Source organism: Hypanus sabinus, chromosome 10, assembly GCF_030144855.1.
Source record: "Hypanus sabinus isolate sHypSab1 chromosome 10, sHypSab1.hap1, whole genome shotgun sequence".
Lineage (NCBI taxonomy): Eukaryota > Metazoa > Chordata > Chondrichthyes > Myliobatiformes > Dasyatidae > Hypanus > Hypanus sabinus.
In genome coordinates this window covers 12126319-12149187 of record NC_082715.1, presented here as the reverse complement: position 1 = coordinate 12149187, position 22869 = coordinate 12126319, and the positions used below count along the sequence as shown (strand labels likewise).

Here is a 22869-nt window from a genome sequence, read left to right as displayed (position 1 = left end):
CTATTAATTTCTGGTACGTTAAGGATTTTTGTTGTAGTTAATTTAAAATTTTTGCATTTTCTAAAATATCTTATTTCTGATTAGACACCTTTAAACATATCAAAATGTTCCTTTAAGATCAAAAAGTTAAATATATTTGACAGAATCAAATGCCTGATAGCCCACACTATTGTTTTATTGTTGTATATACCAAGATACACTGAAAAGCTTGTCTTGCACACTGTTCATACAGAGCAGATCATTACACAGTACACTGAGGTAGAACAAGGTAAAACAATAAGAGAATGCAGAATAGAGTGTAACAGCTACAGAGAAAGTGCAGTGCAGATAGACAATGAAATGCAAGAGTTAGGTTGTGAAGTTAGGAGCCCATCTGATCATACTAAGGAACCACTATAGTCTTATTACAATGGGGTAGAAGCTAGCTGGTACATGTCACCAGTCCTGATTTTGCAACCACTGATGCCAGTCACACAATCTCTGAAGTGTTTTGATAATGGCTGGGGTCACCCATCTTGTAAAGACACTGCCCAGAAGAAGTCCGTGACAACCCTCTTCTGTAGAAAAAGTTGCTGAGAACAACTATGGTCACGAAAGGCCATGATTGCCCGCGTCATGCGACACGGCACATAATGAATGACAAAAAGCTAGGTGGTAGAAGCTAGTTGCTGCTTTGTTTTCTAGGAAGTGTGGAGGATCAACCCTCTGTATCTGGGGTGCCTAAGACTTTAACACAAATCTGTGCATACGACAGTAAAACACCAAAATGTGTTTCAGAATAATAATAACTTGATGGTGTTGCTTTAACCATCACCAACTATGCTTTATTCCTGCAGCAATGATGGATCAGAGTTTTAATGTCTTGTGCATAGATTTGTATATGTTATTTACTGTACATTGTTAACCTATAAATTAAGAATCACATTAAAAGATAATACTTATGATTCTTCATTCATTGGTGCTGTAACCTTGTCATCTACACTCAATGGCCACCTCACTAAGTACATCTGTATACATGCTCATTAATGCAAATATCTAATCAGCCAATCATGCGGCAGTAACTCGTCTCATAAAAGCATGCAGAGATGGTCAAGAGGCTCAACTGTTGTTCAGACCAAACATCCGAAATGGAGAAGAAATGTGATCAAAGTGACTTTGAATGTTGAATAATAATTTTGGTGCCAGATGGGGTGATTTGAGTATCTCAGAAACTGCTGATCTCCTGGGATTTTCACACACAGCAGTCTACGGAGAATTGTGCAAAAAACAAAACTAATCCAGTGAGCAGCAGTTCTGTGGGTGAAAATGCCTTGTTAATGAGAGAGGCCAGAGGAGAATGGGCAGACTGGTTCAAAGCTGACAAGAAGGTGACAGTAACTCAGACAGCTGTGCATTACAACAGTGGTGTGTAGAAGTACATCTCTGAGCAAAAAACACATCGAACCTTGAAGTGATTGGGCTACAAGCAGCATAAGACTATGAATATACACTCAGTGGCCACTCTATTAGTTACATGAAGTGGCCACTGACTGAAAGATGTCCAGCAGCTTTCTGAAGCGCTATTCTTGCTGCTTATCAGCAGTAATAACCGCTTTGCGTCTTCTCACCAGCCTCATTCTTATTTCTGTTACGTTGTTCCCCTTGACTGAATCCTGAAGAAGTTGAACATCCACTTGCAGACGGACCTGAAGATACCAAAAAAACAAGAGTCAGATGTCTGAGAAACGTTGCGCCTTCGTTGTGCGTGTGAATTTCCTCAGGTATTGTCCCACCTTGGTGGGAGACGTTTGGCAGACCCCTGCTTTGTTCATGTACAATCAATTTCAGGAGCTCTCAGGAATTTCAACTATAACTCACTAGATCTAAGAGCAAAATTAGGGGCAAAAGTCTACAAATCTCAAACTAAATTTAATATCGAATTACATGTATGTCCATATTCAGCTATGAGATTCATTCTTTTTCAGGCATTCACAGTGAAACAAAGAGATACAACAGAATCAATGAAAAACTACACACAAAGTCTGTCAAACAACCAATATGCAAATGAAGGCAACTTGTGCAAATACAAGAACTGCACTATGGACAGTCACAAGCCCGGCTGTAAAAGAAGGGGAGTTGGGCTTGGGGGTAGCAACCCCATCCCGTAAAAAACCAGTGCTACAGAAATGTCAACAGGAGCTTCGAAGACCTCGTCCCTGGGGGAGGATGGGCTAAAAGTGGGGACAACTTGAAAGACTAGCCCAGGACAGAGGACTAGCTCTGGGAGGAGGTCTTGAAGAACAATACAGGGAGTTCGGAAGGAACCTGAGACGCAGGATCTCAAGGGTAGTAACTTCATGTGCCACGTGACAGTGAGGATAAGAATAGAATGAGGTGGGAGATAAATGCGTGGCTGAAGAATTGGACCAGGGGCAGGGATTCAGATTTCTGGAGAATTGGGACCTCTTCTGGGGCAGGTGGGACCTGTACAAAAAGGATGGGTTACACTTGAATCTGCGAAGGACCACTATTCTTGCGGGCAGGTTTACTAGAGCTGCTGGGAGTGGTTTAATCTAATATGGCAGGGTGATGGGAACCAGTATAACAGAGTGAGAATGAGCGAACAGTTTACAAGTAGATGATTAATGTAAGAAAGGATAAGTTGATGATTAGGTACAAATGCAGACAGAGCAAAGAGTTAGGTTGTACCATCGAGGCAAAACTCAAAAGGGTAAAAAATGCAGGATTGAAGGTGCATAGCATTCAAAATAAGATGCACAAACTCGTGGCGCCATTAGAGATTGGTCGGTATGATGTTGTGGACATCACTGAGTCGTGGCTGAAAGAAGGCCATGTGTTGGGAGCTTAACATCAAAGGATATACTTTGTATTGAAAGTACTGGCAAGAAGGCATAGGCGGTGGTGTGGCTCTGTCGGTAAGAGATGGAATTACAGCTTTACAAAGAGATGACATAGGGTCAGAGAATGTTGATTTTTTGTGTGTGGAGTTAAGAATCTGCAAGGGTAAAAAAGCATTATGGGAGTCATATATAGACCTCCAAATAGTGGCCACGATATAGGGTAAAGATTGCAAAGGCGAGTAATAAGGGTAATTACACAATTGTAATGGGGGACTTCAATATGCAAGGGAATTGGGAAAATTAGATTGGTGTTGAGAGAGGGAATTTGTTACATACCTATGAGATGGCTTTTTAGAGTAGCTTATGCTTGAGCCTACTTGGATTAGGTGCTGTATAATAACCCAGATCTTATTATGGAGCTTAATGCAAAGGAACCCTTAAGAAGCAGTGATCATAATGTCATTGAATTCATACTGCAATTTGAGAAGGAGAAGCATTAGTCACATGTATCAGTATCACAATGGAATAAAGGGAATTACGGAGGCATGAGAGAGGAGCTTGCCCAGGTGGATTGGAGGAGGATACCGGCAGGGATGACAGCAGAACAGAGATGGCTGAAGTTTCTGGGAATAGTTCACAAGACACAGGATAGGTATGTCCCACAGAAGAAGTTCTCATATGGCAGGGGTAGGTAACCATGACTGACTAGGGAAATTAAGGACTGCGTAAAAGCCAAGGAAAAGGCATATAAGGTAGCTAAAATCAGTGGGAAGTTGGATGATTGGGAAGATATTAAAATCCAAAAAAAAAGGCAACTAAAAAGCTTTAAGAAGGCAAAAGATGAAATATGAGGGCCAGCTAGCCAATAATATAAAGCAGAATACCAAACGTTTTTTTTTCAGATATATAAGGAGTGAAAGGAAGGTGAAAGTTGACATTGAACCACTGGAAAATGATGCTGCTGAGGTAGTAATGGGGGTCAAAGAAATAGCAGATGAGCTTAATAGGTACTTCAAGGAATTAAGGTAGCAAGTGGGAATAAAAAGGACCTTTTCTGCTTGACTGCCAGTGACTAGTGATGTTCCCCAGAGGTCAGTATTGGGACCGCTACTTTTCACATTGTTTGTCAGATAATGGAATTGATGGCTTTATGGCAAAGTCTGTGGATGATACAAAGATAGGTGGAGGGGTTGGTAGTGCGGAGGAAACAATGCAATTGTAGCAGGACTTAGACAAATTGGATGAATGGACAAAGAAGTGGCAGATGGAATACAGTGTTGGGAATTGTACGATATTGCATTTTGGTAAAAGGAACAATGGTGTGGACTATTATCTAAATAGAGAGAAGGTTTAAACATCAGAGGTGCAGAGGGACTTAGGAGTCCTTGTGCAAGACTCCCAGAAGGTTAACTTACAGTTTGCTTCTGTGGAAAAAAGGCAAATACAATGGTGGCATTTATTTCAAGGGGAATAGAATATAAAAGCAAGGAGATAATGCTGAGGCTTTATAAGACATTAGTCAGGCTGCACTTGGAGTATTGTCAACAGCTTTGGGCCCCATATCTCAGAAAGGATGTGTTGTCATTGGGAAGAGTCCAGAGGAGGTTCACGAGGATGATTCCGGGAATGAAGGGGTTAACATATGAGGAGCATTTGGCAGCTTTGGGCCTGTACTCACTGGGATTTAGAAGAATGCGTGGGGATCTCATTGAAATCTGCTGAATATTGAAAGGACTGGATAAGGCGGATGTGGAGAGGGTGTTTTCTATGATGGAAGTATCCAGAACGCGACAGCACATCCTCAAAATTGAGGGCCAACATTTTATAACAGAGGTGAGGAGGATTCTTCTTAGCCAGAGAGTGGAAGACTGTGGTGGAGGGCATTGAAGTGTATGGTGAGAAGGCAGTTGTATGGAATTGAGTGGGATCCAGGATCAGCCATGATGGGAGGGCAGAGCAGACCAATGGGCTGAAAGGCCTAATTCTGCTCCTATGTCGTATGGTCCTATGCTGCTGTTCAGTGCACTGATGATGTCTCCTTGTATGGTGACAAAACATTTGAAAGCGAATTGCCAAGATCGGTGAACAGCTCAACCCAACCAGATTCTGAAAGAGTTCTGGAGGACTGGAAAACAATGCTAATGTCACTCCACTCTTTATGAAGGGAAGAAGGCAGAAGAAAGAACGTTTTAAGCCAGTTAGTCTGACCTCAGTAGTTGGGAAGATGTTGGAGTCGATTGTTAAGGCTGAGCTTATGGAGTGCCTGGTGACAGGACTTAATGAATAATGACTTAATACCCTCTCACACTTCCTGCCTGGTTGCTCAAAGGGCCGAATGGCCTACTCCTGCACCTATTTTCTATGTTTCTGTGACAGAGGACAAGACAGGACAAAGTCAGCATAGTTTCCCTAAATCTTGCCTGACAAACCTCTTGCAATTCTTTGAGGAAATAACACTAGGATAGATAAAGGGAATATAGTGGATGTTGTATATTTGGACTTTCAGAAGGCCTTTGACAAGGTGCCACACTTGAGGCAGCTTATCCAGTTAAGAACCCATGGTATTACAGGAAAATTATGAAGATGGTATTTGGAGGCACATGATAAAATAGGCCAAAGTCAGCATGGTTTCCTCAAGGGAAAATCTTCCCTGAAAAATCTATTGGAATTCTTTGTGTAACAGACAGGATAGACAAAGGAGAGTCATTGGAGATTGATTACTTGGATTCTCAGAAGGTCTTTGATCAAGTGCTTAATAAGATAAGAGTCAATGGTATTACAGGAGAAATACTAGCATGGAAAGAAAATTGCCTGATTGGCAGGAGGCAAAGAGTGGGAATAAAGGTGGCCTATTCTGGTTGGCTGCTGGTGACTAGTGGTATTCCACAGGGGTCAGTATTGTGATCTGGTGTTTGCAGAAGAACTTGGACAGATCAAGAGAATGGACAAAAGAGTGGCAAATGGAATGTCGTGTAGGGAAGTGTACGGCCGTGCACTTTGGTAGAAAGAATAAAGACGTAGACTATTTTCTAAATGGGGAAAATTATCAGAAATCTGAAGTACAAAGGAGCTTGGGAGTCATGCAGGATTTCTTAAAGATTAACTTGCAGGTTGAGTCAGTGGTGAGGAAGGCAAATGCAAAATTCATTTTTAGAGAGCTAGAATATAAGAGCAAAGATGTGTCTGAGGCTTTATAAAGCATTGGTCACACCACACGGAGTACCATGAGCAGTTGTAGTCCCCTTATCTCAGAAAAGATGTGCTAGCATTGGAGAGGGTCCAGAGGGGGGTTCACATATTGAATATCAAAAGGCCTAGACAAAATGGATGTTTCCTATAGTGGATGAGTCATGGACCAGAGGGTCCAACTTCAGAATACATTTAGAACAGAGATGAGGATGAATTCTTTTTGCCATAAGGATGGTAAATCTGTGGAATTCATTGCCATGGACAGTTGTGAAAGCCAAGTCATTGAGTATATTTAAAGCAGAGGTTGATAGATTCTTGGTTAGCTAGGCATCAAAGGTTATGGGGAGAAGGCGGAAGAATGGAGTTGAGCTGGATAACAAATCAGCCATAATGAAATGGTGCAGCAGACTTCATGGGCCAGGTGACCAAATTGTACTCCTATGTTTTATAATCTTATGAATTCCAGTACCACGGCTACAACAATGCTGACATAAATAAATAAAATGGAGAGGAATAGACTAATTAATACCAACATGTAAGGTGAATTGATTTTCATTTTCAATTAGCTCATGAAATTGTAACTTCTTGTTTGGTCTCGTTAGACCAAAGATATTTGATGTACACTGATGGTCTGCAATACATAATAATAGAGAAAAAAAACTGACAATTACTGTAAGTATACTAAATAGTTAAAATAAGTAAGTAGTGCAAAAATAGAAATAAAAAAGTAGTGAGGTACTGTTCATGGGTTCGATGTCCATTCAGAAATCTGATGGCAGAGAGGAAGAAGCTGTTCCTGAATCATTGAGTATGTGCCTTCACACCTCATTTCTGATGGTAACAATAGACAATAGGTGCAGAAGTAGACCATTCAGCCCTTTGAGCCTGCTGAGAACAGGGCATGTCCTCGGTGATGGGGGTCCTTAATAATGGATGCTGCCTTTTTGAGGCACCGCTCACTGAAGATGTCCTGGTTACTACGGAGGCTAGTGCTCATGATGGAGCTGACTGTCTGCAGCCTATTTCGATCCTGTACAGGAGCATGCCCTTCTCCCCTCCCCACAGCAGCTGGAAATGCAACCTGTTGGAATGCTCTCCACAGTACATCTGTAGAAATTTGCGAGTGTTTTTGGTGATGTAACAAGTTCTCTCAAATTCCTAATGAGATTTGGCCACTGTCGTGCCTTCTTTGTTGGCCCAGGAGAGATCCTCAGAGAGCTTGACACCCAGGAACTTGAAACTGCTCACTCTCTCCACTTCTGACCCCTCTATGAGAACGTGTCCCTCATCTTACCCGCTTTGAAGTCCACAATCTGTTCTTTGGTCTTATTGAAGTTCAGTTCAAGGTTGTTGCTGTGACACCACTTAACTAACTGATATATCTCACACTTGCATGCCCTCTTTTCACCACCTAAAGTTTGGCCAACTATGGTTGTATCATCAGCAAATTTATGGATGGCATTTTAGCCACACAGTCATGGGTGTAGGGAGAGTAGAGCAGTGGGCTAAGCACACATCCCTGAGGTGCGCCAGTGTTGATTGTTAGCAAGGTGGAGATGTTATTTCTGATCCGCACAGATTATGGTCTTCTGGTTAGGAAGCTGAGAATCCAGTTGCAGAGGGAGGTACAGAGGCCGGGTTCTGGAGCTTTTTGAGCAGAATTCTAGGAATTATGGTATTAAACATTGAGCTCTAGTCAACAAGCCGCATCCTGGCATAGGTATTTGGATTGTCCAGGTGATCCAAGGCTGTGTGAAAAGCCAATGAGATGATGTCCACCATAGACTTACTGTGGTGGTAGGCAAATTGCAGTGGGCCCAGGACCTTGCTGAAACAGGGTAATTCTAGCCATAACTAACCTCTCAAGCACTTTACCACAGTAGACTCAATGTATAACAGCATGCAGACATGGTCAAGAGGTTCAGTTGTTGTTCAGACCAAACATCAGAATGGGGAAGAAATGTGATCTAAGTGACTTTGACTGGGGAATGATTGTTGGTGCCAGACGAGGAGTTTTGAGTATTTCAGGAACTGCGGTCCTTCTGTGATTTTCACACACAACAGTCTCTAGAGTTTATAAAGAATGTTGTGAAAATCACAAAAACCTTCATTGAGTAGCTGTTCTGTGAATGCAAATGCCTTGTTAATATGAAAGACCAGTGGAGAATAGCCAAACTGGTTCAAGCTGACAGGTAGGCAAAAGTAACTCAAATAAACACACGTTTCAACAGGGGTGTGTAGAAGGGCATCTCTGAATGCACAATACATTGAACCTTGAAGCGGATGGACTACAGCAGCAGAAGACCATGAACATAAACTCAGTGACCACTTCATTAGATACAGGAGGCAACTCATAAAGTGGCCACTGAGTGTATATTGCTTATGGTTTCTGCCTGAAGTTTGTGTAATGCTGATACATCTCTATTTTTATTGAAATGCACTCAATAAACCAGGGAATTGATTGTAGGCTTCAGGAAGGGGAAGTCGAGGGAACACACACCAGTCCTCATCGAGGGATCAGCAGAGGAAAGGGTGAGCAGTTTCAAGTTCCTGAGTGTTAATGCTTCAGATGATGAACCAGTGAATCCATGAACCTAAGTATTGTTTTTTTTCATTTCTTTTTGTACTACTTAGTTTACTTAATTTTTTCTATATACTTCTTGTAATTTCTGGTTTTTAATATTGCAGTATAGCAATGTACTGCTGCTGCTAAACAGCAAATTTCACAACCTACAGCATTACCAACTTGCCAGTGATACTAAACCTGATTCTGACTCTGAAATGAATCCCATTCTTTAGACTAAGGGCTGATTGTGTCCCGGGGCAAACTCAGCTCCCAAGTTGAAAGTTCAAAGTAAACTTATTACCAAAGTACATATTTGTCACCATATGCTGCCCTGAGACTTATTTTCTTGCGGGCATTCACAATAAATAGAAAGAAACACAACAGAACTGGTGAAAAATGGCACAGACAAAAAAACAATGTGCAAAAGACAATGAAATGTAAATTCAAAAAGGAAAAAAAAAGTAAGCAATAAATATTGAGAACACGAGTTGTAGAGTCCCTAAATGTGAAGTTACTAGTAGTGGGATCAGTTCAGTGTTGAAGTCACTGTTAAGGACTCTAGAAGTCAAACTGACAGTAACTCATATAACCACACAATATAACAGTGGTATGCAAAAGAGCATCTTGAACGCACAGCATATTGAATCTCCAAATGGATGGGCTACAGCAGCAGAAAATCACAAACATACACTCAGTGTTCACTTTATTAGATTCAGGAGGTACCTAATAAAATGGCAACTGAAAGTACATCTGAAGGTCAATCCATTGGATACAATACTGCATTCTACTTCCTTGAGTAAATGGTGAGGAACTTCCCTACATCCTTTGTCCACATGTCCCAGAAACTAAGTGCAATATGTTGCAGCAAATTGAGTGAGTTACAGCAGAAAGAAAATCCATTGAATTGACCTTATTTTAAAAACATGGCAGTTGAAAATAAATGGCTTGCTTTGTGAGATTTTCCAACATTCTTCTATTCAAGTGATTCAGCACAGTCGAGCTCAAACGCAGAACAATCTCTTCTATCGGTTGTGTCCTGGGGGAGAATATTCGTGGGGATTGTTAAGATTGATAGCGTTTGAAGTTCAAATCCAGAAAGATTCTGTGCGCAGTGCAAGGAACAGGAGGTCACATCTGGAAACGTTTACATTCACTTACGCACCACTCCTAACAAAGGTTATATTGTCTGCTTTGTTGAACTGCACCAGGATCTGAAGAAAGAGGGAATAACAAAGCCCAATTTCTACAGACCCTTGGCAGGGCCATCAGCATCCAGGCCATGCTCTCTTCTTACTGCTGCCATTAAGAAGGAGGTACAGGAGCCTCAAGTCCCACACCATCAAGTTTAGGACAGTTATTACCCCTCAATCATCAAGCTCTTATACCTGAGTGGAGAACTTCTCTCAACAACAAACTGTGCAAATACAAAAAACATAAATATGCATTAAACTTTTTAGTAGATGTTACTCAAACGAGACAATAACAGACTGCTTACTGATCTCTATTTTCCTTATTAAAAGAAATACAACTCGCATTAGCTAACTTGACGCACAATCAAACAATACTGACAACCAAGATGGAGACCAGTTGGGTTTTCAAGTTTAATACTGACGACTTGCAAGTATAACAGAACAACTTCCACTCTAACTCACATTTTCCTCTTTCAAGGTCTGGTTGTCTTTTGAAATCGTTATTCAGTTTACTTTCATCATACCTGTTAGTTGAAATTTTAGATTTTAGATCCAAAATCCCACTGCATTAAATGAGTTTTTCCCTCATGTCAGCTCTAGTACCTTTGCCAGTTATGTTTCTTCCCCGAACGGTAGGAATAAACCTTTTCTACAGCACATCACTTTCAGGGACTCTTCATCTCTTGTTCTCAATGTTTATTGCTTACATATTTATTATTATTACTTATTGTTTTCTTTCTTTACACAGTTTATCTTTTGCACACTGGCTGCTTGTCCTTCCTGATGAATGCGGTCTTTATTGATTCCATTATGGTTCTTGGATTTACTCTGTATGCCCACTAGAAAATGAATCTAAGGGTTGTATATAGTGATGTATATGTACTTTGATAATACATTTACTTTGAGCTTTGATCCTCATCTTTCTATAGAGCATGGAAATCCACACTGGATGCAATACCACAGCTGCGGCCCAACCAGTCATAGCCCATAAGACCATAAGATTAGGAGTCTACTCCGCCATTCAATCACAGGCTGATCCAATTCCTCTAATCATCTCTACTCCCCTGCTTTCTCCCCATACCCTTTGATGCCCTGGCTAATCAAGAACCTATCTTTCTCTGCCTTAAATGCACCCAATGACTTAGCACCCACAGCCGCTCGTGACAACAAATTGAACAGATTTACCGCCTCTGACTAAAGTAATTTCTCCGCATCTCTGTTCTAAATGTACGTCCTTCAATCCTGAAGTCATGCCCTCTTATCCTAGACTTCCCTACCGTGGGAAATAACTTTGCCATATCTAATCTGTTCCGGTCTTTTAATATTCGGAATGTTTCTATGAGATCCCCCCCATCATTCTCTTAAACTCAAAGGAATACAGCCCAGGAGCTGCCAGATGTTCCTCTCTGGAAACACATTCATTATCCCTCTCAACTCTATTCTCAGGAGTTCCCCCTATAACCTTTGAAGCCCTTACTAATCCTATCAACCTCTGCTTTAAATATTGGTTTGCCCTCCACAGCCATTCCTGGCAACGAGTTCCCCAGATTCACCACCCACTAGCTCAAAAAATTGCTCCTTGTTTCTGTTCTTTAAGGACGTCCTTCTATTCTGAGGCTGAGCTCTCTGGTTTTAGACTCTCCCACTATAGGGAACATAGACTCTATCCAGGCCTTACGAGATCCCCCTCATTCTTCTAAACTCTAGTGAGACCAGGCCCAGATCCATCAAGTGCTCCTCAGTCTTCTGTTAAGGGCTCATCATGACTTCCTTAGCTTTCACAGTCTTTCATTATGAAGTCCTGGATCTCTTTTTCTCAACCTGACCTGCCATGTTTGATGATTACACATGGATACGGCCAGGTCTCTCTGCCTCAGAATCAGAATCAGGTTTGCTATCACTGACGTTTTTGTGAAATTTGTTGTTTTGTGACAGCAAGACAGTGCAATACATAAAATATACTCTTAATTACAGTAAGAAATACAGAAATATATATTATGAAATTTCAATAAGTAGTGCAAAAAGCGGGTAAAAATAGTGAGTTTATGTGTTCATTGTCTGTTTAGAAATCTGATGGTGGAGGGGAAGAAGCTGCTCCAGAAAGTGTCTTCAGAAACTTCCTAAAGCTTCTTCAAAACTGTACGCCCTATTTATTTATTAATTGAGATACAGTGCAGAACAGGCCCTTCCGACCCTTCAAGCTGCACTGCCCAGTGATTCCCGGATTAACCCGAGCTTAATCACTGGACTATTTACAATGACTAATTAATCTACCAGCTGGTATGTCTTTGGAATGTGGGTGGAAACCAAAGCACCCAGAAGTAACCCACATGGTCACGGGGAGAACGGACAAACTCCTTACAGACAGCGGCAAGAATCGAACCCTGATCTCTGGCATTGTAAAGTGTTGTACTAACCACGTCACTACCGTGCCGCTATTATACGATGAAAAGTAAATAAATAGGCAAACAGTAAGCAAAACTAGAGAGCTTAGATGTTCATTGTATTTAACATTTCAATAATTTTGAGTAATCTTGTATATATATTATTTGATTAAGCATTCTAATTTATAAAAACAATTAATTATGGGTTATATGTAAAAATACATTAATTGCATACGTCATCACGCTGCCATGTGATACTTACATGCCTCGTTTAAAGTTATACCTGTAGTTTGGACTTCCCTGTCTTCCTTTGAATTAGTTTAATGTTTTGAAGTTATAAAATATAACAACTGTCTGTTCAGAAATCTGATGGTGGAAGGGAAGAAGCTGTTCCTAAAACATTTTCAAAAGCTTCTTAAAGCCTCTTCAGAACTGTATCCTTTAATTTGCCTCTGCTAAGTCTTCCTACCAAAATCTATCAGGTTTTAAGTTACTGTGTTGTTTCATTTGCCACATGACACCACCCTTCCTTAAGGACCCCCACCACTCTCTTCCCATTACTACCATCAGGGAGGAGGTACAGGAGTCTGAAGGCAGACACATCATTTTAGGAACAGCTTCTTCCCCCTTCTGAACAGTCAATAAACTTGTAAAGTTGGCACAGGTTTGTGTTAACTCCTTGAGGTTTGTCATTTTCCATCCCCTTGTCCTGAGCCCACATCATCTTTCTGCTTCAGAGCAGAATTTAAACCATCTTCAAAAGGCAGTGCCTCAAGATGGAGGCATCCTGCATAGAGGGCCCTCAATACACAGGTCATTCCCTCTTCCTTTTACTACCATCAGGGAGGAGGTACAGGAGCAGAAGAAACACACTCAGTGTTTTAGGAACAGTTTGTACCCTCTCAGCCATCAGATTTATGAATGGACAATGAACCCATGAACATGACCTCACTATTTCTGCTCTCTCTTTCCACTACTTATTTTATTTTCTTTTATATATCTTTCTTACAATGTATTTTATGTATTGCATTGTACTGCTACCACTAAACAACAAATTTCACAACATATGTCAGTGATAAACCTGATTCTGAATTCATTGATAACTCACTGCAACCACATAACCTATTGTTCCTCAGATGACTCTTTGGTACAGCAATCCAAGCTAATCTCTTGTTACATTTTCCTGCTTCAAACGTTTCTCTAACCTGTGTAAAAATCAGGCAATGTTTCAAATGCTCCATTTTGCTAAGCAGCAATAACATACACCAATAAGAGCTATGGTAAAGTACACTCCCCTTTTTGATTCTTATACCATTTTCAGTGCCCCTCTCAGGATGCCACAGATCATGTTGGAGTAGAGCAAACAGGAATGCTTGTTGGGGATTTCCACATAGTCCGTCAGCGGGTTCTTCTCCAAGAACAGTGAACAGTCATCTCCAGCCAGAGTCCAAAACGTCACTCTGGCAGCCACGCCAAGGTACATCTTGAACGCAACCTGACATGCAAAGATACATAAAGCTTAGTCTGTTTCATATGACATTCGCAGAAATGCCTGGGCAACAGGGGTTCCCAACACTTTTTATGCTGTGGATCCCAACCATTTACTGAGGAGTCCATGGAAATCAGGTTGGAACTATCAGTATCATCCTTAGCAAAACCCTTCCAGAAACAGAAATGTAGAAAACCTACAGCACAAAACAGGCCCTTCGGCCCACAAAGCTGTGCCAAACATGTCCTTACATTAGATATTACCCAGGGTTACCTATAGCCCTCTGTTTTTCTGAGCTCCGCATACCTGTCCAGGAGTCTCTTAAAATACTCTATCGTACCCACCTCCACCACCATTGCCAGCAGCCCATTCCACGTACTCAACACTCTCTGCATAAAAAACTTACCCCTGACATCCCCTCTGTAGCTGCTTCCAAGCACCTTAAAACTGTGCCCTCTCATGTTAGCCATTTCAGCCCTGGGAAAAAGCCTCTGACTATCCACATGATTGATGCCTCTCATCATCTTATATACCTCTATCAGGTCACCTCTCCTCCTCCATCGCTCCAAGGAGAAAAGGCCGAGTTCACTCAACCTATTCTCATAAGGCGTGCTCCCCAATCCAGGCAACATCCTTGTAAATCTCCTCTGCACTCTTTCTATGGCTTCCACATCCTTCTTGTTGTGAGGCAACCAGAACGGAGCACAGTACTCCAAGTGGGGTCTGACCAGGGTTCTGTGGTGTGGTTTCATGGAAGCAGATTCGGTAAGTGAGACAGAAGAAACTAATTGCAAGTAAGCATGTTAAATATTTATTTACTAAGAAGCAGTGAAACATTCAACCCATATCTAAGTCAAACACATACTTATCTGCAGAATTGTGCAAATGTCTTAGCCACATATATGTAGCTAGGGTGCCCAAGACTTGCACAGTACCATAGTAATTTTATGTTTTGCACTGTACTGCTGCCACAAAACAAAAACAAATTTCATAACCTATGTGAGTGATGATAAACCTGATTCTATTATAGGTCTCTATTGTGGACTGAGAGTGGGAAGGGGGCAAGGAGAAGGGAATCATGGTTGGGAAAAGGGGTAAGGAGTGGAGAGGGAGTGGGAAGCACCAGAGAGACATTCTGTAATGACCAATAACCAATTGCCTGGTGTCTCAGGGCCATGTGTGTCTGCACCTGTGCCACCAACCCCCGGCACTCCTTCGCAGCCATCTGTTCCACACCCCTCCCACAGCACTCCACCCCCACTATTTCCAACATCCTTTGCTCCAAATTTATGAACTTGCTGTCTAGTCCACATTGACAAATACAGTACAGTGCAAAAATCTTAGGCATCATAGCTATGAGGGGTAATTGATAAGTTCGTGGGATAGGGTAGAAGGAGGTGAGTTATTAACTTCAAACTTTCTGTGTAATCACTCAAAGAGTTGAACTGCACGTGTGTGTAACGAGAGCTGTATAACTCATCTCCTTCTACCCTGGGCCACGAACTTATCAATCACCTGTCTGTGGACACTTTCTGGAGGTCCAAGATCCGTATGCTCCATGACTGCTGGACTAAGTGTGTAAATGTAGGAGGGGACCTTGTTGAAAAATAAACGTGCTAGGATTTTCTAAAATTGACTCCTTCTACCTTAGGCCACGAACTTATCAATCACCCCTCATATATTCATGTGCCTGGACTTTTGCAGAGTTCTATAAGTGCTCTAAGTTGCAAAACTATGGCACTGAACATTCAATAGCAATTCTAACTTATACAGGTACTTCGATAAGTCCCCTCCAAGTTACAAAACTACAACACTAAACTTTCAACAAACAAGTGTGTGTGGGTTCTCCTTTCTGCAGCACACTTTCCCAATGGTCCTTCAGCTATAGTTGTGACCCTCTCTGAAGGCGAGCCCCTAGCAAAGAGACTGAAGAACTTACATGCTCTATTCTGATACCACTGGGGTGCCTGGAACGGGAAGCCAATGCGTTGGTGTGAAAGCCAGCCAATTGGTCATCCTTTAAACAGGCCAATTGTTCCCTCAATAAATATATTTACCTCAGTAGGTATATATTTCAGACAAGGCTGGACAAATTTTTCATATTAGGAGAATTAAGGGTTATGGCAGGTAGGTAGGGGGAGATGAGTCCATGGCCAGATCAACCATGATCTTATTGAATGGCAGAGCAGGGTTGATGGGCCAGATGGCCTACTCCTGCTCCTATTTCTTATGTTTTTATGTTCAATAACTGCAGGCTGTCCAGGCCCTGAGGCAGCAAAACAGCCCCGAACCATGATGCTTCTTCCACAATGCTTCACAATTGGGATGAGGTTTTGGTGTTGGTGTAAGGTGCCCATTTTACTCCAAACAGTGCAATATGCATTTCTGCCAAAAAGTTAAACTTTTGGCTCATCTGTCCACAGAACATTACCCCAAAAAAGTTGTACAACATCCAGATGGCCTTTTGCAAACTTGAGACGTGCAGCAATTTTTTTTTTTGGAGAGTAATGGTTTCCTATATGGTGTTCTTCCATGAACACCATTCCTGTTCAGTGTTTTTCTTATAGTGGACACATGAACTGAGACTTTAGCAAGTTCTAGAGATTTTTATAGGTCTTTTGCTGTTACCCTTGGATTCTTTTTCATCTTCAGCATTGCACATTGTGCTCTTGGTGTGATCTTTGCAGGACACCCACTCCTAGGGAGAGTAGCAACAGTAAAGAGTTTCCTATATTTGTAGACAATTTCTCTTACTGTGGACTAATGGACACTCAGGTCTTTAGAAATGCTTTTGTTGTCTTTTCCACCTTCATGCATCCCTACAATTCTTCTTCTAAGGTCCTCTGAAAGCGTTTTTGATTGATGCATGGAGCACATAAATAGACCTTCCTTAAGAAGAGCAGGCTCCATCAATAACTTGACTGTGTGTTTCTTTTTTATAGGGCAGGACACCTTTACAACACACACCTCCAGTCTCAACTCATTGATTGGAATACCTGACTCCAAATAGCTTTTTTGGATGGCATTACCCCAGAGGTTCACATACTTTTTTTGAACCTAGACTGTGATTATTTAAATAATGTACTCAGTATTGGTGAGAAGAAGTACAATTGTTTGAATGTTATTAGTTTAGGCAGATTGTGTATGTCTATTATTGTGACTTAGAAGAAGATCAGACCACATTTTATGAGTAACTAATGCAGAAAACCAGGTAAATGCAAAGGGTTCATAAATTTTTCTTGCAACTTATATATGGGTTTCCAGAAGGCATTTGATAATGTGTAACGCAATTGATCACTGCAGCAGATAAGAATATGAGAGATAATAGGTAATCTGTAGAGGATTGGCTAACCCAGTGGTCTTCAACGTGGGCAGTGGAGGATTTTGTAGGAGCTACAAGTAAAAAAATAAGAAACTGGGGACCACAGGAGTTTCTAAATGGACCAAATAAGTTTATTGCTTCAATTTGTATATATTATACATTCTCTGATATTAAGTGGAACTTTTGAACCAACAGGGCAGACAAACAATGAATGTGCAAAAGACAAAACCTGCAAATACAGAAGATACAAGAAATAATAATAATAAATAAATAAGCAATAAATATTGAGAACACGAGATGAAGAGTCCTTGAAAGTGACTCCATGGGTATTGGGAACGTTTCAGTGATGAAGCAAGTGAAGTTATCTCCTCTGGTTAAAGTGCCTGATGATTGGTGGATCATTAGGAAGACACGTAAAATGCATTGAACTAGATAATCTCTATGCTACATTGGCTGTTTTTTTTTTTGGCCAAAGCTTTGGTTAAAATTTTGATAATAAACTTTACTTTGCCTTTGAAAACACCCGGGAAGTCCGATGTCAATTCACCACTACGTAGGGGGTGGGGAGCAGTGAGTGGCTTCAGTTTACCTGCTTATAAATTATAAAACCATAGAAATAAGAGCAGGATTAGGCCATTTGGATGCACCCCCCCCCACAAATCTGTTTATTATCCCTCTCAACCCCATTCTCCTGCCTTCTTTCCATAACCTTATTAATCAAGAACCTATCAAACTCCACTTTAAATATACCCAATCACTTATCCTCTATAGACATCTGCGTCAATGAATTCCACAGATTCACCAACCTCTGGCCAAAGAAATTCCTCCTCATCTCTGTTCTGAAAGGTCATCCTTCTATTCTGAGGCTGTGCCCTCTGGTTGCAGACTCCCCATTAATGGAAATATGTTCCCTATGTCCACTTTGTCTAGGCCTTTCTATATTTGATTGGTGTCAATGAGATCATCCCTTATTCTTCTAAGCTCCAGAGAGTGCAGGCCCCAAACCATCAAACACTTCACATACACTACCTCTTTCATTTTTAGGATCATCCTCGTGAACCTCCTCTGGACCTTCTCCAATGTCAGCACACCTTTTCTTAGATACCATCATCATCATTGCCATTATGTGCTGTGTTGTATGACATGGATGATCATTGTCTATGACCACGATTGTTCTTGGCAAATTTTTCTACAGAAGTGGCTTGCCATTGCCTTCTGAGCAGTGTCTTTACAAGATGGGTGACCCCAGCCATTATCAATACCCTTCAGAGATTGCCTGCCTGGTATCAGTGGTTGCGTAACCAGGACTTGTGATATGCACTAGTTGCTCATACAACCATCCACTTCCTGCTCCCATGGCTTCATGTGACCCCGATCTGGGGGCGAAGTTGCTGCTACACTTTGACCAAGGGTGGCCTGCAGGCTAGCAGAGGGAAGGAGTGCCTTATACCTCCTTTGGTATCTAAACCCTGCCTCTCAATTTCTTAGATAAGGGGCCCAAAACTGCTCACAATACTCCAAATGCAGTCTGACCAATGCCTTATGAAGCCTTAGCACTTCATCCTTGCTGTTATAATCTAGGCCCCTCAAAATGAGCTGCTTTCCTTACACCAACTCAACATGCAAGTTACCCTGTAGGAAACCTTGCACTAGTGCAGATTATTGTCCATGTAGGACATTAAGCTTTCCCTCTTACAGCATAGAAGTCATTGACCATTGACTGGAAGAAGAGAATTGGGATTTCTAATTTGCAAGTCCATATTGGGTTGAGCTGTTCTCTGATCTTGGCAACTTACTTACGAACATTCTGTCACAATAGACAATAGACAATAGGTGCAGAAGTAGACCATTCGGCCCTTCGAGCCTGCACCGCCATTCTGAGATCACGGCTGATCATCTACTATCAATATCCGGTTCCTGCCTTGTCCCCATATCCTTTGATTCCCCTATCCATAAGATACCTATCTAGCTCCTTCTTGAAAGCATCCAGAGAATTGGCCTCCACTGCCTTCTGAGGTAGTGCATTCCACACCCCCACAACTCTCTGGGAGAAGAAGTTTTTCCTTAACTCTGTCCTAAATGACCTACCCCTTATTCTCAAACCATGCCCTCTGGTACTGGACTCTCCCAGCATCTGGAACATATTTCCTGCCTCTATCTTGTCCAACCCCTTAATAATCTTATATGTTGCAATCAGATCCCCTCTCAATCTCCTTAATTCCAACGTGTACAAGCCCAGTCTCTCTAACCTCTCTGCGTATGACTGTCCGGACATCCCAAGAATTAACCTTGTGAATCTACGCTGCACTTCCTCTACAGCCAGGATGTCCTTCCTGTAGAGGATACCCTCCTCACCATATAAGGAGATATCATCGGTGCACTGTTAATTGCGATGAATCCTCTGAATGCTTGGCCTGCATATGCTTTATCAATCAGCTGGATGCTTGTCATTACTGAAACTGATTTCTGATTTTGGGAAGAAATCTCGTTGCTGATTGGGTGAAATTCGTGTGTTGCGGTCTGGAATTTTGCCTGCATGGCTCATAAATAGGATCGAGGTCTACAGGTCTATTTACAGAATTGTTCACGGGAAGCCACACCTCAAGGGATTCTCTTGCATGCCGTGTGTTTGGTTGCACGATGGTTTTCTCTGATGCCCAGTGGAATTCGTGCCTCTTTGTTCTTCATGGATAGACACTTGGGAGAGTTGATCATGCCACGTAACAGCCAGTTGAGGTTCATGGAAGTAAACTGCCAAGATCAGAGGACAACTCAACCACCCGATCTTCCGATTTATTTCCAAGTTCATATTGCTAGTTCTGTTGTTGGCTTCACCGATCTCTGAATGAGATGAGCACAGACCACACCTCTCATAAAACACTCAGAGAAGATCCCAGGAAGGATCAGATACAACCCCCATCAGAATCCGAAAGAAAATGGTGGCCCAGAGGTGTAAAAGTCTGATAGAATTAATAAGATATTACGAGATCATTATTGATCTCAGGAAAGGAATGAATGACATTTGCATTTCGGATTTTCCACTTGGCATATTGTGGAATAGTTAATGCATCAGAACTGTCACATTATTATTAATGCAAATGCACTTTATCGACTGCAATCATTTTAATGCTACTCAAAATCCATCAATATTTAAACTGGTCTCTGCATCACATCAGGATTTATAAACATCTTGCAATTTTGGGATGTGCTTGTGTATATAAATAACAGGCTAATGTTAAAGGGGGCCAAGGCTGTAAGAAGGGAGGACAGGACAGTTTTGTATGAGGGAACTTCATGGAGCTCTCTGATGCAGTCAACCAAAGCAAAAAGATGGTGGACAGCAGATGCGTTGTGAATGGGCTGCAATACTGAAAAAGGTGAGGAGAAAGTCAACAATCGAGAAGACCATGAGATATAGGAGCAGAATTAGGCCTTCAGACCAATTACTGCTCTGCATTCCATCATGCCTGATTTATTATCCTTCTCAAGCCCAGACTCCTGCCTTCTCCCAATAATCTTTGTCATCCTTACCAGTCAAAAACTTATCAACTTCCACTTTAAATATACCCAAATGGCTTGGCCTCCACAGCTGTCTGTGGCAATGAATTCCACAGATTCACCACCCTCTGGCTGAAGAAATTCCTCCTTATCTCTGTTCTAAAAGAATATCCCTCTATTCTGAGTCTGTGTCCTCTGGTCCTAGACTCCCTTGCTATAGGAAACATCCTCTCCATGTCCACCCAATCTAGGCCTTTCACTATTCAATAGTTTTCAATGAGAAAATCTCATTGAGTTCTCCCTCATTCCTATAGATTCCAGTGACTACAGGCCCAAAGCCATCAAGCATGACTCATATATTAACCCTTTAATTCCCAGAATAATTCTTGAGAACTGCAATTGGACCTTCTCCAATGCCAACATGTCCCTTCTTAGATAAGGGACCCTAGATTGGAATAAGGATTGGATTGAAGGCCAAAGAGTATGGATGACAGTTAGGAGTTGATGAGGTGTTGGGGGCCAAGGGGGTTATGAAGTATGCAGTTATGAAGTATGCAGAATTTGCTTTTTGCACATGGGGGTGTGGGTTTGATTGATGTTCTTGTTGCTGTTTGCACAATTTTTTTGCATGGGGGGGGTGATGTTTTTCTTTGAACTGACTTCCATGGTTTTCTTTGCTTTGTGGCGGTCTGCAGAAGACAAATCTCAGAGATGAATACCGCATACATACTTTGTTAATACATGTACCTTGAACCCAGATAATGGTCCTAATGGAGGAGGTCAGAGCAGAAGGTCGATAGGTGCTTTTTGGAGACGTTGGAGCAGCCACCCGTTTGGTGAAGTTGGGAGATGTCAGTGTGCGATTGGAAAGGCCATGGCGGAGGAGGAGAATTAGAGGGGTGAGAAGGAGGACGGAAGATATGAGGAGGAAGATCAGAAAGCTTGCTGGGTACTGTGTTAGGAGTGCTGAAGAGGGAAGGAGGAAAGAATCAGAAAGATTAGGTACAGGGCAGGACATTGAAATCAGAAGTGTGATGCCATGGTTGAGAGGAAGATCAGTTTAAAGTCCCAGGGAAATGGATGGGAACTGGGTAAATGTACGAAAGCTAATGCCAGCCCACAAGCAGTGCTGGACGATGGGACTTAACACCTGTACACAGTATGGACCTTCCCATTAGCTGCTCAACCCTTAGGAAGCCCGGCCAGATGTATGAAACATATCCAGAGAGAGTATCTGTGTCACCACTGCTGCCAAATAATATTCCATAGATGGGCCAACATGCCAATGCTGGGCTCAAAGACCTATTTCTGTGTGTGTGTTTAACAAGCAACTCAATCTTTGAGAGCATATTCATCACTGTGTCTATGAAAAATGGATGGGTACATCACACTAGGATTGGCACAGACTTTATGTATACTCAATGGCCACTGTATTAGGTTCACCTGTACACCGGCTCGTTAGTGCAAATATCTGATCAACTAATCATGTGACCGTAACTCAATGCATGAAGGTATGTGGACATGGTGAAGAGGTTCAGTCATTGCTCAGACCAAACATCAGAATGGGGAAGAAATGTGATCTAAGTGACTTCGACTGTGGAATGATCGTTGGTGCCAGATGGGGTGGTTTGAGTATCCTGGAAACTGCTGATCTCCTGGGATTTTCATGGACAACTGTCTCTAGAGTTTATAAAGAATGGTGCAAAATACAAAATAAAACATCCAGTGATGGGCAATTCTGTGGGTGAAGACACCTTGTTAATGAGAGAGGTCAGAGGAGAGTAGCCAGACTGGTTCAAACTGATAGAAAGTGACAGTAACTCAAATAACCACACATTACAACAGTGGTGTACAGAAGAGCATCTCTGAACCACACAACATGTCAAACCTTGAAGTGGATACACAACAAGCTTTATTTGGGACAAGAGGTACCTAATAAAGTGGCCACAACATGTTGTTAATTTTGTAACATTTCATAATTCTCAGATCCACCCATTTCGCAGGTTAAATCTCCTGATACATGCAAGCAAATGTTACCTTAGCAATGACTTCCGCCGTGTCATGGAAATTACGGCATTGTGTAATGCTTGACCGAGCTAGAAAGTCTTCTACCAGTTTTGAACCTATATGGTATCCCCTTTAAAGCAAAGAAAGAGAAAAGGTGTGAGAAATTTCCCCACAGGAGGAATTGGTAAACTTGTAGGGCTCATTAACACGCGAAGCGGTTGAGGTGAAGGGCTGAGTTACAGAGAGAAACTAGATAAGTGTGTGAGTTAAATGGAATAGCAACAAAACCTGAGCAAAGTGGGCACCCAACCTAATTCCATTTCCCATTCCCATTCTACCATGTCAGTCCATGGTCTCCTCCACTGTCATGACGAGTCCACACTC

General features: G+C 41.8%; 1 protein-coding gene across 1 annotated transcript in view; it reads right to left on the bottom strand.

Moving 5' to 3' along the window:
- Positions 1 to 213: 213 nt before the first annotated feature.
- LOC132400404 (trafficking protein particle complex subunit 3-like) overlaps positions 214 to 22869 on the bottom strand; it is a 74269-nt gene continuing 51613 nt past the window's right edge. Inside the window, exons 5-7 of the mRNA XM_059981345.1 lie at positions 22516 to 22615; positions 13482 to 13664; positions 214 to 1685 (exon numbers count right to left, since the gene is read on the bottom strand). Coding sequence (XP_059837328.1) covers positions 1560 to 1685; positions 13482 to 13664; positions 22516 to 22615 — 409 coding nt within the window. The 3' untranslated portion in view covers positions 214 to 1559. The remainder of the gene's footprint in view (positions 1686 to 13481; positions 13665 to 22515; positions 22616 to 22869) is intronic.